Source organism: Physella acuta, unplaced genomic scaffold, assembly GCF_028476545.2.
Source record: "Physella acuta isolate Inbredline_101_S28 unplaced genomic scaffold, ASM2847654v3 ptg000604l, whole genome shotgun sequence".
Taxonomy (NCBI): domain Eukaryota; kingdom Metazoa; phylum Mollusca; class Gastropoda; family Physidae; genus Physella; species Physella acuta.
The window spans coordinates 1,075,999-1,088,842 of record NW_026732123.1 but is presented as its reverse complement, the minus strand read 5'-3'; the positions used below and the strand labels follow the sequence as shown (position 1 = coordinate 1,088,842).

General features: G+C 32.3%; 1 protein-coding gene across 2 annotated transcripts; it reads right to left on the bottom strand.

The window, feature by feature from the left end:
- Positions 1-392: 392 nt before the first annotated feature.
- Positions 393-9,573, bottom strand: LOC131947676 (solute carrier family 66 member 2-like). 2 transcript variants are annotated; one of them, XM_059308937.1, is made up of 7 exons: positions 9,521-9,573; positions 7,533-7,805; positions 7,237-7,373; positions 6,068-6,115; positions 2,849-3,065; positions 2,224-2,356; positions 393-1,921 (listed from the first exon to the last, which is right to left on the bottom strand). In XM_059308937.1, exons 2-7 carry the CDS (start codon positions 7,751-7,753, stop codon positions 1,859-1,861), a joined length of 819 nt encoding a protein of 272 aa, XP_059164920.1. In that variant the 5' UTR covers positions 7,754-7,805; positions 9,521-9,573; the 3' UTR covers positions 393-1,858. The 2 variants fall into 2 exon arrangements, with proteins under 2 accessions (XP_059164920.1, XP_059164921.1); XM_059308938.1 differs by lacking the exon at positions 6,068-6,115.
- Positions 9,574-12,844: the final 3,271 nt, after the last annotated feature.

Sequence of the window (12,844 nt, the reverse complement as noted above, 5' to 3'; positions counted from 1 at the left end):
CAATATCTTATAGGCTATTTGAAAAAGTTTTGCTCGCTCAACGTAAAAAAAAAATTTAATTTAAACAAAATAAACTAAGTATTATTAAGAATTACTTGGTGACAACTAAATTTAAGAATTATTATGCTTTAGTTTTAAAATTACTTCTCAAAATAATCTTTTTAGTATTGTTATTTAGAATGTCTAATGTAGCTTTTAAAGTTTGGCATTATTTAGCATCATATTTATACAAAAATTTATGAAAGAAAAATTGTAGCGATGTGTAATTAAACAATCATTTCCCTCTTCGACAACCATGATAAAAACAGCTACTGAAAAGCCACCAGTAATAATTTAAAAATTCCCCAAAAAAATGCATACATAATAAATAACATAGATTTTCTCATTTTGGGGGGGGGGGGGGGGGGATCAATGTCTAAATTGGTGCTAAAACATACACTAAGCAATTACACTGAAAACCACAACTACATGGCACAAATTTAAACACAGATTACAGGTGTTTTATTTTGAAGATTCTCCTAATTAATGTAATAGGTTTGGAATGTGGATTTATTATTAATTAACTAAGAAAACCATGAGCTTGAAAGAAAAAAAATATAAATGGGAAATTTTAAAGCATTTTTAAATTTCGATAGACTAAAAAAGCAAATGCAAATGCTGTATCTAATAAAATATAAAACCTTTAGATCTGATTATAAACTTGGTAAGAGGCTAAAATATTAGGTGATTAAATATTTCATGTAAATTTCTCATACTGCTACATACCACGTGAGTACACAGTAAAAAATGCATAGGAATATTTTATATATATATATATATATATATATACATACATATATATATGTATATATCATTATTAATACCCGCAAAATAGTATCCTCTTTACAATACATATATGTAATATTTTAATCAAGAATTAATCACAAAACACTTATCAATTAACAGCCTTGTTTTGTGAGCCACCATAACAGAAAAGATTACAGTGTTCTAATATAATCCAGGCATGAGCATGAGGAAATAACCCACTTAGAAAATTTAAAGTAAAAAAAGAAATCTGTAAACATGTACTAACAATAGGTTGTTTTTGTACATGCAAAGACACCTTATTTTAAGCCAGCTAAGAGGTAAACTGGAAACCAATTCATCAGGCAATCTATAAATAGATCTTCAAGCTTTTGCAAAAGCTTAATAATCTTATATTAACAGCAATTTTAAAAAAATAAACAAGGTATACAAGCAATATAGCAAAAAAAAATACCACTACAAAATTCATATTAAAAGATGTCGTTTTAAAAATTAATTGGTGATTCAATAGAATGCCTCAATTAATAATTTGTTGTTCAAATTTATTTTTTTAAATAAAGGCTGAATAATTCTTGTAAATAAAATTAGTGAATGGATTCAACTTTAAAAACTTTATTTATGTTCACATCTACTTTTTAAAATGTCAACTCAATGTTTTTATTAAGTAATTGATACAATTTAGTTTAGGATGTGATTATAAGCATCAAATCTACAAATTATCTACCTTATGAAGAAACAGCTTTTTTTTCACATTGCCTTGCTAAATATTTATAAAGTGGCTTCGCTTTGAACAAACTCCATACAAATATTTTTTTTTAAAGATTTTCTCATTTTTGTTCAAACTGCCTTCGTGTTGATGGCATTAAAAAAAAAATAAAATGTTTTAATTATTACTTTTAATTAACTATTTATTTAATGAATCTAGTGTATTGTTGAGTTAAGAAATTTTACAAATTTCTCCATAAAAAACATCTGCTATACTTTTAGCTTTAACTAGGAACATGTACATAAACATAGTCTGAAATGATCACATTAATATACAGTCTCAGCTAGGTCAGCTGATGGCAGATTTGCTTGTTCTGTCAACAATATTGGAACTATGTCTGTAAATGAATACCTAAGAAAAAAAATCATATCAGAAAAATTAGAATTTTTTAATTTTTTAATTTATGTTTGAATTCAAAAGAAAAAGTGTTCAAAATCATGAAAATGGTAATTAACTAAAGATGCGTGAAGTAGATCACAACTGATAAGACTTTGAATCTTTTAAGTTTTCAAACATAATCACAAATATTTATAGAAATGTTTTAGTTAACGCCATTATGGTAAAACATAAAGTGAGGAGAAATTAAATTGAAACTTTTTATAGGGACTAAAATATTTTTTTTTATAATTAAACTAATAATAATTTAACCCCACCTGAATGAAGATGGAAATGTCTATTGAAACTTGCAGCATGCCACATATCCAGAACTGGGCAGGGGCTTCTCTGAGAATAAAGTAGACTGTCTTGAAGATGTCACCACATGTCCAGAAGCCAACCATCTTACGACTGGAAGAATAAAACAATAACTGCATGTTCAAATGCTCACATTTATCTCATCAGTTTACTGTTATTAATGCACAAGAGAGTCACATTTCAAGAAGCAATAACCTCAAAGAAATGAATTATCATTTTTATTTTTTTACTAATTATATTACTGAAATATTCTAATATACCATCACCCATATTTAGCAAGGTTTAAAGAGATGAGAGTTATAAAGCTATTTAAAGATTGTAATACTAATATGTTGATAACCTACTCCTGTTATTTAGCTTATACAGTATTAGGGTGAAATCCCTTTTGCAAAATAGTTTTTACATGAAAGATTACTTAAAACTTATATTTATAAAACTTGCTTTAAATCTATTATCAATTTAGGGAGAGTACAACCAAAAAAATTTTTAGAAAAAAAAAATATTTTACTGTTTTACTGCAATTGTGAAATCAAATCAAATTTTTAGAAAATTAACGGTTCCAACAAAAACAAAAAACATACATACCTCATACCAGCAGTAGATTTCTTTTGAAAGTTACGAAGAAATTGAGGGGCACCAAGCATAGCCTCAGTAAAGACTGCCATAAATCCAAGGAGTTCTATGTAAACAACACTGTTGATGAGCAGGTAGGTAATGATGCCAATACAAAGTGTGAAGAGAGTGACAAATTCCAGGTAACTCAGAAAGTCTGTCCAGCGCCAAAAAAATGCTGGGTCAAAATCTAGAGAAAAAATATTTTAGATCATTTAAAATTTTTGAAATTTTTTAAATTTCTTGATAAAAATGTTTTAGTTGATTTAAAACAGACAGTTAAAATCAGTAGTTAAAATATTGTATAAAACTGAAGACATATTAAATAATGAAATAAATTAATTTTTTTTATAACAGTTAATAAATGCAGGGATGTTTTAGGTTAATTTGCTGAAGCAAAACAAATAGCTAAAAAGAATAAGTTGCCATTTTGCTTCAAATATTTATATAATTGTCAGTATATTTCATATTCTCTAACATATATTACTTGAAAAATACCCATTTGTCCAAACAAACAAAAAATTATAATCCTGTACCCTAAACTAAATAAATAAGCAACCCTATGATTTTAATTGTATGACTTGCGTCTACAGTAAAGCTCTGTTTATTGAAAGCTTTGGCATTCTCTACAGAAAAAGAAATACAATTACTACTCCATTTACCAGTTAAATATAAATATACAAAGAGAAAACGTAGTACATACAGCATTCTACATTTACATACTCATCATATGCTACTTTTAAAAAGCATACACACTGTCTGAAATTCTACAATACCATAGCAGCAGTGGTCCACACATTTTAAAAACTTTTTCTTTTAAATAAATTAAAGGCCAAAGAGAAGGTTATTTTTTGTAAAATATAAAACTTTTAGAATTAAGCTTGTGCTTCTTTTTTTTAAATTGGAGCACCACTGTTGTTATGCGTCTAGGTGTATATTTCAAAACATGCTAGACATGTACACGAAATAAAGCAATACACAAACAGTTTATTCTTTTCCGCCAAGACAAACATTCATGGCTGATTTGTTTCTGCTTCAAATTATTTTATTTTTAAAAGTTAATACTCTATCATTTTTATTACACTTTTTGAACTACTCTATTCATGCAATTTGAAAGTTTCTAAAACAAGGAGCAGTTACATTTCTTTAAACTTTAACAATGAAAAGTTTACAGAATGAGAAAACATAAACCTGCCTTGTTAACAGAACTATTTCAAAATTTGAATTATGAATAATAATGAAGTAAAAACAAGGAAAAGTTGTATATAATCTTAATTTTGGGGGATGGTTGAAATTTGAAGAAGTGGGGCCAGTTTAGGTAAAAAGGAATAAAGCATGATATAACTTTATCAGAGCATGTAACAGTATATAAGGTTGTACATAATTTTTAATGCCGCTGGCTGGTCAATACATATTGATAAAAGTGAAATACGCAGATCAAAAATCCCGGAAACAAAAATTTTAAGAAAATCAAGACAATTGTTATTTAAGGAATCTAAAAAATAAAAAATTAATACATGTTTGAGAGCTCATGCCCCCCCCCCCCCCCCCCCAAGTACAATAATAGTTAACACACAAAAGAATAATTTTTTGCCACGAGTAAACTAAATATATAGATGCTGATAAGAAGTAAAGGGTCAAATGTTAAACTGCTGAAATGAGGTGTTAAAAATACACAGAAACAATTATAGCACTGGCTAAGTTAATGTTTTAGAAAATGGAAGACTGAATAGCAAAAAATGATGGACTAGATCAGTGGATCCCAACCTTATAAGTCCCCCATTGTCTTTAAAAAAAAATTTAGAATTTTAGGTTAGTAAAATAATTAACAACTTAAAAAACTTTATATTTATATAAATAGTATAATAAAAAATATTAATATTAATTTTTATGCAAACATTTTAAAACACTGCTCTTAATATTATAAATGTAGTTCTAGGCATTGGTTAAAAGGATCTTTCTCTTCTTCTTCCATCTTATTAAAGTCAGTAGCAACATCAATCTCTCAAAGATATTTGCCATTTATTTTATGCAAGAATAAGACAAAAGTGATCGTAGAATAACGTCCATGTTCATAACAGGCAATATGTATTTCATCAAAATAAGTTATCCATTTAAGAAAAGAAAACCATACAAAATATAAACACCCCTGAAAAATAACTAGCTAGCTACTCACTCAATACCCAGATGAAAATTAAAAGGTGGCCTGCTTTCAGTCAAATATGGTTTTAATATCATCTTTCTTTTTGTTCTTAATTGTAATATTGAACAAGATTTCCTCCAACACAATTAAGTATTAAAAGTCTATATGTTATGCACCGAATGTCCTGTTATCTTCTGCCTGCTCTTCTTTCTGGATTTCTTTCCATACCCTTTGTCCACCCAAGGACAATCTGCAAGGCAGCAGTTGTTTGATTTTGGAGTTTTCTCTCCTAGATGGGTTGCGGGGGATCCAAAAATCTGGATTTTTAGAGTTAGCAATGATACGCTGTCCAGCTTTACCACACATGATATACTAAGACATCTTTAGAATCATCAGTTCCCATATTGAGTACAAACTGAACTTCGGCCCAAACTTTTATTAGTACCCCAAAATAGTAATTGTTGGGCTTAAAAAAAATTTTCCCCATTTTTGACCAATATTGTTTTTGTGTGCACAACCAATGCATACCGATGACCAGAGGTTGGGAAACTCTGTTTTAGCTAAACAAAACTGTTCTGATAATGCTTATGGTAAATTATTTTCACCTGTGTTTTGTTTACACTTGAAGTACAGCAAACATGCTTTTTTTGAATAATTTTCATAAGCTCCCCAATGCAGATCCAAAATTCTTGTGTGTATATAAGATGAAATTGTAGAATTCTTAATTTTGCAGGGCTGTAATATTCTGCAGCTGTTTTCTTACGAATTTTTGCTTACCATGCACATTTGACAAGGCAATGAGAGCAGTACCAAATTTGTTAGTACATTTCAGAGGGCGGTGGATTGAAATAATGATAGGATTAGTACACATGGTTAAGGTACAATGCCAAACCAGCTGGTGTCAATTGTAAGAAGGAAAAAAACACACAATAAAATATGCCAGAATAATTATAAAGCATAATGGTACCCGACTCTATGTTGCAATGGGTGATAGCCTTGTGCAAATTTGAAGATAAAAAATAATAATCATTTAGTCATAATCTACATACCAAAAAATGAATGGACCTGTGCATCAACAGGAGGGCTATCAATGCCACCTGGTAAGAAAGGGAATCAACTCAGGTTTAGCTCTATTTAAAATTTAAGAGCACAACTGAGCTTTTGATTTATTCACTATAAAATAAGTTTTTAATGAATGTGTAGCAAAATGTACACTTTACATATCTGCTAAGGATAATCATCAGCATGTGTTAGTAGTTATTTTGTAAAGTCAGTTTACAAAACTAGCAATAAACATGTTTATTTGTTTTAATTATCAAAAGTTAATAAAAACAAATATAGTTGTGCAAATTCAAAAATGAAAAAATATTTTTAAAAAAACAGAATTTTAGAAGAAAGATAAAGAAATTGAGTGCTGTGTTAAAAATAAAATGAATAAATATACACATCAGAAACAATTCCATTAGAGAACTATGCAACTGGATGCAGTTTTGGGAAAAAACAAGTCCTAGAATAAACACTGAAGTATAGGATCAAAGGCAACATATATACACTGAGTTGACAATATTCAAACAAGTGGTCAATACACTTCCAAAACTTCATATGCCTAGTTTTTAAGCTAGAGCTGATAACTCAATTTACCTTTTTTCATCATGATAGTTCCAAACAGGGGAGAGGAATGATACAAAAATGAACATTTTTCAAATTTGACTAATAAATTAAAATGAGCCTTTTTAAATTTACCATAAAAATTAAATTAAAAATCTAAAAAAATACTTTTAAAAGAATAGAAACTATGTTCTATTTATATTTTTGCACTGAAGATACAATTTCTAAAAAAAAAGTTTATTTTCTAATGTAAAAAGCTGGATTTTATTGGATCCTGCTGCACTATGGTGAATTTCTAAATTTTATTACCTAGAAACCAAACTTCTTTACTGGTTTTATAATAAAGATTATTATCATTAAAAATGTATTAATGAACAAATATTTGATTGTAGCAATATTATTTGTTTTTAAAACCAATGTTTAGCAATGTATTTTTTTACTTAACTGAAAAGTCGACACTATTTTTTGTTTAACCAAAACTCCTTAATGGAAAACACTAACAGCAATATTGGCAGAAAAATATCAATAATAAGTTCTAGTACAAGGTAAAATTTTAAGTGTTGTTCAGTTCGATATTCTTTATATCCTAATATGAACAAGTTTTACTTACCAGTAAATCTTCGTGGCTTAGAAGAAATTATTTCCATTCGACTTTTTACATCAACACACAACTGAACCAAGATCAACATGGTAAATATCATGATAATACTCTGTGCAAGGAGAGGTAGCTCAAAATGTTTGCCAAACCTATGTAATCAAGGTGAAAAACATGAAAAAATCAAAAATTTTGTAGGATATTTGTGTATGATAGACCTAATTACTAATTATGAAAAGCACAATTTAAAAAAATACAATTTACTAAATGTTTTTAAAGCATTAGATCTATATATTTTTATAAAATCTTACCAAAACATAATGCGCAAGATGTTAGCAATCAGTAATGCAAGGCAAACAAACAATGAGAAACCTTCTGCATTTCTTGATCGCCAAATATCAAGATACTGAGGAATAAATGGGACAACACCTCCAAGCACCATGGCTGCCTGTGAGCCAATGCTTACTATATCTAAAATAGTAAAGCCCATTATGCTAAAAGTTGCAATATCAAAGTCACTGGCGAAATTCATGGCCAGAGAAGATGGATGATTTACTTTCTAAAAGGATAAGCACGTCCACAAGCTGCTGAACAAAGAATAAATTTTGAATAACAATTTTAATTTGATTGTAGATCTATAGGCCTAGAGATTTTTAATTTTTTAATTGAAGGACATCTATATTTTAGATTAGAATTGTAAAGAGTAAAGGCAATCAATGAAGGTGGTGATTTCCTTAAGACTGTTAAGAGTGACTTAAGACACTTATCTTAATAGTAATACAGACCCTCTTACTTAAACTTAATTTTTTATTTCGAAGTGTCTATTCGGAATAAGATTTTTCGGCAAAAGATAGTTCTGCGCATGCGCAGTGACCTATGGCTAGGGTTAGGGCTAGAATGAGGGTTAGGGGTAGGATTAGGGATAGGGTTAGGGATAGGATTAGGGATAGGATTAGGGCTAGGGTTAGGGTTAGGGTTAGGGATAGGATTAGGGATAAGGTTAAGGATAGGATTAGGGTTGGTATTAGGGTTCTGCGGTTGTAAACACACGCATGCGCAGTACCATCGAAAACATCGCCGCTAAGTCGTAGTTTCTCTCCATTGCGCATGCGTATCGCATGCGTATCTTATTCCGACTAGAATCGGCCTTTTTATTTACTCATCATTACTCTGAATTTCAGGCTAAGGTTGGGACAAAGTAAAGGGCAAACCTTGGTAAAGAAAGGGGCCTCAAAATTTAATAAAAATTGAAGTTTTTTTTATCTTAAAATTAAAAAAATAAAACCTAAAACTAAAACTAAAACTTAAAAATAAAATCTAGCCTAGCTAAGGCAAAACCATTTTATATTTATTATATCACAAAGAGTCTAATTACTAGACGTCTAGATCTACTTTAAATTATTTTTTCTTTACATTTTCCTGCTTTAGAGAAGAGCTGAAAGAAACGTGAGTAATTTAATACTACTTCGGGTAGATCTACATTCATGTGCTAAGAATCAGAATGTCGCGTTCAGTGGATCTTGGTTACGGGAAGTTATCCACCCACTTTCTACTTCCGGGAAAGTTGTATCCCCTGCTGTACGTGTCGTGTTAAATATAGATTTTTTTTTACGAGATTGCTGTTAAATTATGATTTATTTATTTTTATGTTTAAAAAAAACCATTGATCAGTCCAACTAAAACATTGATTTTTATATGTTTCAATTATGGCGTGTTAATTTTTAAAAACCTAAAAATACTCAAACAATTGAGTAAGGGCTTATGAAACTACACACATAATTTTAATGTAGGCTATGATTTAGGCAAAAAGGTGGGGATTTTTAATTTTATTTTTGGAGAAAAACGATTCCAACGAATTACAGAAGTTAAATATATTGCTGTCCCGAAATAAAAATTATCACGTGAAAACGCCGTGGATCTACATAAACAGGTTTTCTTCAAGACATCTTTCCCGAACACGTCTTCCGTCACCCGGATAAAATAGAAAAATATATAATGTATGATTTACTCATTCTATAAGTTATATTCCCCCCCCCCCCCCCGTAGAAAAATACATGAAAGAAACCTTGCAGGCTACATAAGCTTACAGACGATGAGTAGAAATACCAATTAAAAGCCTTGAACCACAAAAGCTTAATGAAGGTAGATACACTGCTAAAGAAGCAATTATATCTCTCTTTCTATTATTAGCAATAATTAAGAAAATACCGCAAGTTTTAGCAATCTAATTATTTTACTTTTTTTAAAATTATTTTTATTTTCATAGTTTTTAAAAATACTTAAATTTTTTAGAGCATACCGTTGATAAGAGATGTGCATCCATATTGAAAGATATTCTGCTAGTTATTTGTTTATTTTTAAATTATGAGTTTTCAAGAGGCTACAGTAATATCTCTGATGACAATGAGTATTTCAGATTTACAGCCGTAACGAATGACATAAACTACCGGACATCCGATCTTTGATATAGCTTACATCTGAGATGTAACATCTGCTGGCGAACAGATGTGTTGGCAAAGCCTACGTCTAAAGCTCTAAAAAACAACTCAATAAACGGTTCGCTGGTGTGAATGTGTATGAGAGAAAGAATGGCAATAAAAAATTAATGTATTTTTAATCACTAGGTTATATATTCTGGCCATATTAATAATAATAGTAGCAAGGTGTGTTTTTACGCAAAGATTTTGTTTTTTTTCTAATAGAATGCGAATGTCTACATAGTCGGTATCGTGGACGAAATCGTGTTGCAAATCATGCGATCGATGTATGAGGCTCCAACAATGTCGTCTGTTCATGCTACATAACTCATTCTTTTGCTAACTAAGATAACCAAAAAAAATAACAATAACACACGGGGCCAGCTTCGCATGTCTACTGACATGCATCCTACTAAAAGTGTAGGTCTATAGGCTAAAAGTCAAGCAATGGTGTCATATTTACCCCCACCTCTCAGAGGCGTAGCATTGTTTCTTCCAGACTTCGGGGGGGGGGGGGGGGGGGAGGGGAGGGGGGAGCGGTAGACCTCCTTCGGGGGGGGGGGGGCTCCTGGAAGAAACTCTGGACGTCCACGTGGTAAAGACTCTCCTGTAAAGGAAGATCTTTGGTCTCTTCTACAAACATCAACAGCAGTAAAGACCGACTGGACATTGACCCCATGATGATGTGAGACAAGACGGCACGGTCATCCTGAAAGGGAATCATACCCACAGTTTTATGTTTAAACAAATAAAATATCTAACATTATCCTTCACAAATCGATATTAAGCAACAGATTATCACGGTTTTAAATAACACATTATCAAATTGGTGGAATTGAGCGGTTAAGGGCTCGATTTGTTTTATGAATTGCTGTCAGAGTTTCTTCCAGGCATCTCTTCGGGGGGGCATTGGACCCCCCCGAAAAAAATTTACCGCCCCCCCCCCCCCGAACGAAATGAAATTTATATAATTTATATAGAAAATAAATACTTTTAACAGTGTCCGCCCCCCCCCCCCCCGAAGAAAGTCTACCGCCCCCCCCCCCCCGAAAATTTCAAGTGCCCCCCCCCCCCCCGGAGAAAAAAGTCTGGAAGAAACACTGATTGCTGTTGGTTCAAAAAAGTTTTTCATGCAGGTATTTAAAAGGTTATATATAGTGATAATGGAGGTAGGAACTGCGTGTGGTTGGTGGGTTGGACAAAATGGTTACATCAGTCTGGAGCCAATATGTCGGGAATCATTTAGTTTTGAGCCAATATGCCAGTAGCCCATTTGTCGTGAGCCCATATGTCGCGACTCACTATAACGTGAGCCCATTTGACGGGATCCAATATGTTGGGGCCCTTTTGGCGGGGCTATCTTGACTGCGTCGTTTTGTGTGTGTGGGGGGGGGGGGGGGGGTGGTGATTTGTAGTGGTCATATTGGCGGGCCGTTTCGACGGTGTACCATATATATATATATATATATATATATATATATATATATATATATATATATATATATATATATATATATATATATATATATATATATATATATATATATATATATGTTACGGTCTAAGCCCGAAGTCGGCCAATGCTAGGATTGGCCGGCCAATCCGCGCATTGGCCAATATCGCCTCCCTAAGGTCGGCCAAAGTCCGAAACTTTGCTTGATTTCGGTCTTTGGCCGGCCAATCCGCAGACTGGCCATGGTGGACCGGCCAAAGTCTGAAATAGCTCTTAATTAGAAGATCATCTGGCTAGGGACGACCGGCCAAAGTCCGAATTAGAAGATCATGAGCAGATTTTGTTTTTTTTATGCCGTAAGGATCATGAAATTAAGTCTTTATTGATTATTAATTAAAGTAAATGACAGGAACATTCAAATTTTTTATTGTACTATAGTCTCAATCTATCAATATCATCATTTGTTACAACAAGTTGAACTTTTATGGCATTTAGAATTACATAGCAGCTTGTTATTTTTACACTTGCAGCGATTTGTTGTGCACTTAGTTGTGCAATTGCAGCGAGTGTAGCCTTGGCCCCCAGTCAATGATTGCGAAGATGCGATGGTTCGTAGTGATTTTTCCTCAGTGCCAACTGACGACAATAAGAGCAGTTTTTCGTGAAGAATTGAAAACTCACTTCTAGCATACAGTTGTTTTAGAACATCTGGAAAACGGATGCGTACATTGTCACCCACTTCACCATCTTTAAATTTTGTATTTGATGTTTTAAGCATCTTAGCACCTTTTTTTCTTTGACTTCGAATTTTTCAATACTGTGTGTCGGCAGCCCCGCCAGCTCCCCCTCCTCCAGCTACGCTACTGCCAACTGCCACCCCGGTCGTCGAATGTCACAGAACTCCAGCCTCTCTTCCCTGAATTTCCGACACACATTTTCACTCGCCCTTCCCTAAAATAACCATATTTCATAAATCATATCAACGATAGGCTGCACAGATCATACTGCAATATTAAAAAATTATCATAGCATAGGATGAAAATCTTTAATAAAATAAATATGTAGACTGGTTATAATAAGCTTTTATTTAGTTCGCTATGTCATTCGTCCTGCCTGTTTGAGGCAACTCTTGTAACTCCATTTTGGTCGACTTCTAATGCAGTGATTGAGTCGGAGGATAATGCAAAAAAAATATCTTAGGCTTCATATTTTTAATTTTGTTTTATTGACAATTAGATTAGTTATTTAGCCATTACATATTCATTCAAAGATTGCTACATTCAACAACATACAGAGTATGGAAAAAATTCCTTTCCCAGGGAGTTCATTGAGGTGTAGGCTACGTTCTATACAATAAGACCTATGTTCAGTGTTTATTCCAGTCTCCGATGGGGGGGGGGGGGGCACTTAAAATTTTCGGGGGGGGGGGGGGGGGGGCGGACATGTTAAAAGTATATAAATTCCTATATACATTCCTATATAAATTCCACTCCGTTCGGGGGGGGGGGGGTAGGCTTTCTACCCCCCCCCCCCCCCCCCCCGAAGAGATGCCCGGAAGAAACTGCCTATGTTGAAATGTTCAATTTTTATCACCGAGGCTTTTTATTTTTAGTCATACCAGCTAATAGCTTTAGTAAGGTTACAACAAACTACATTTTTTTTACTTTTTAGTGTATTTTTTTCATTTGTGATT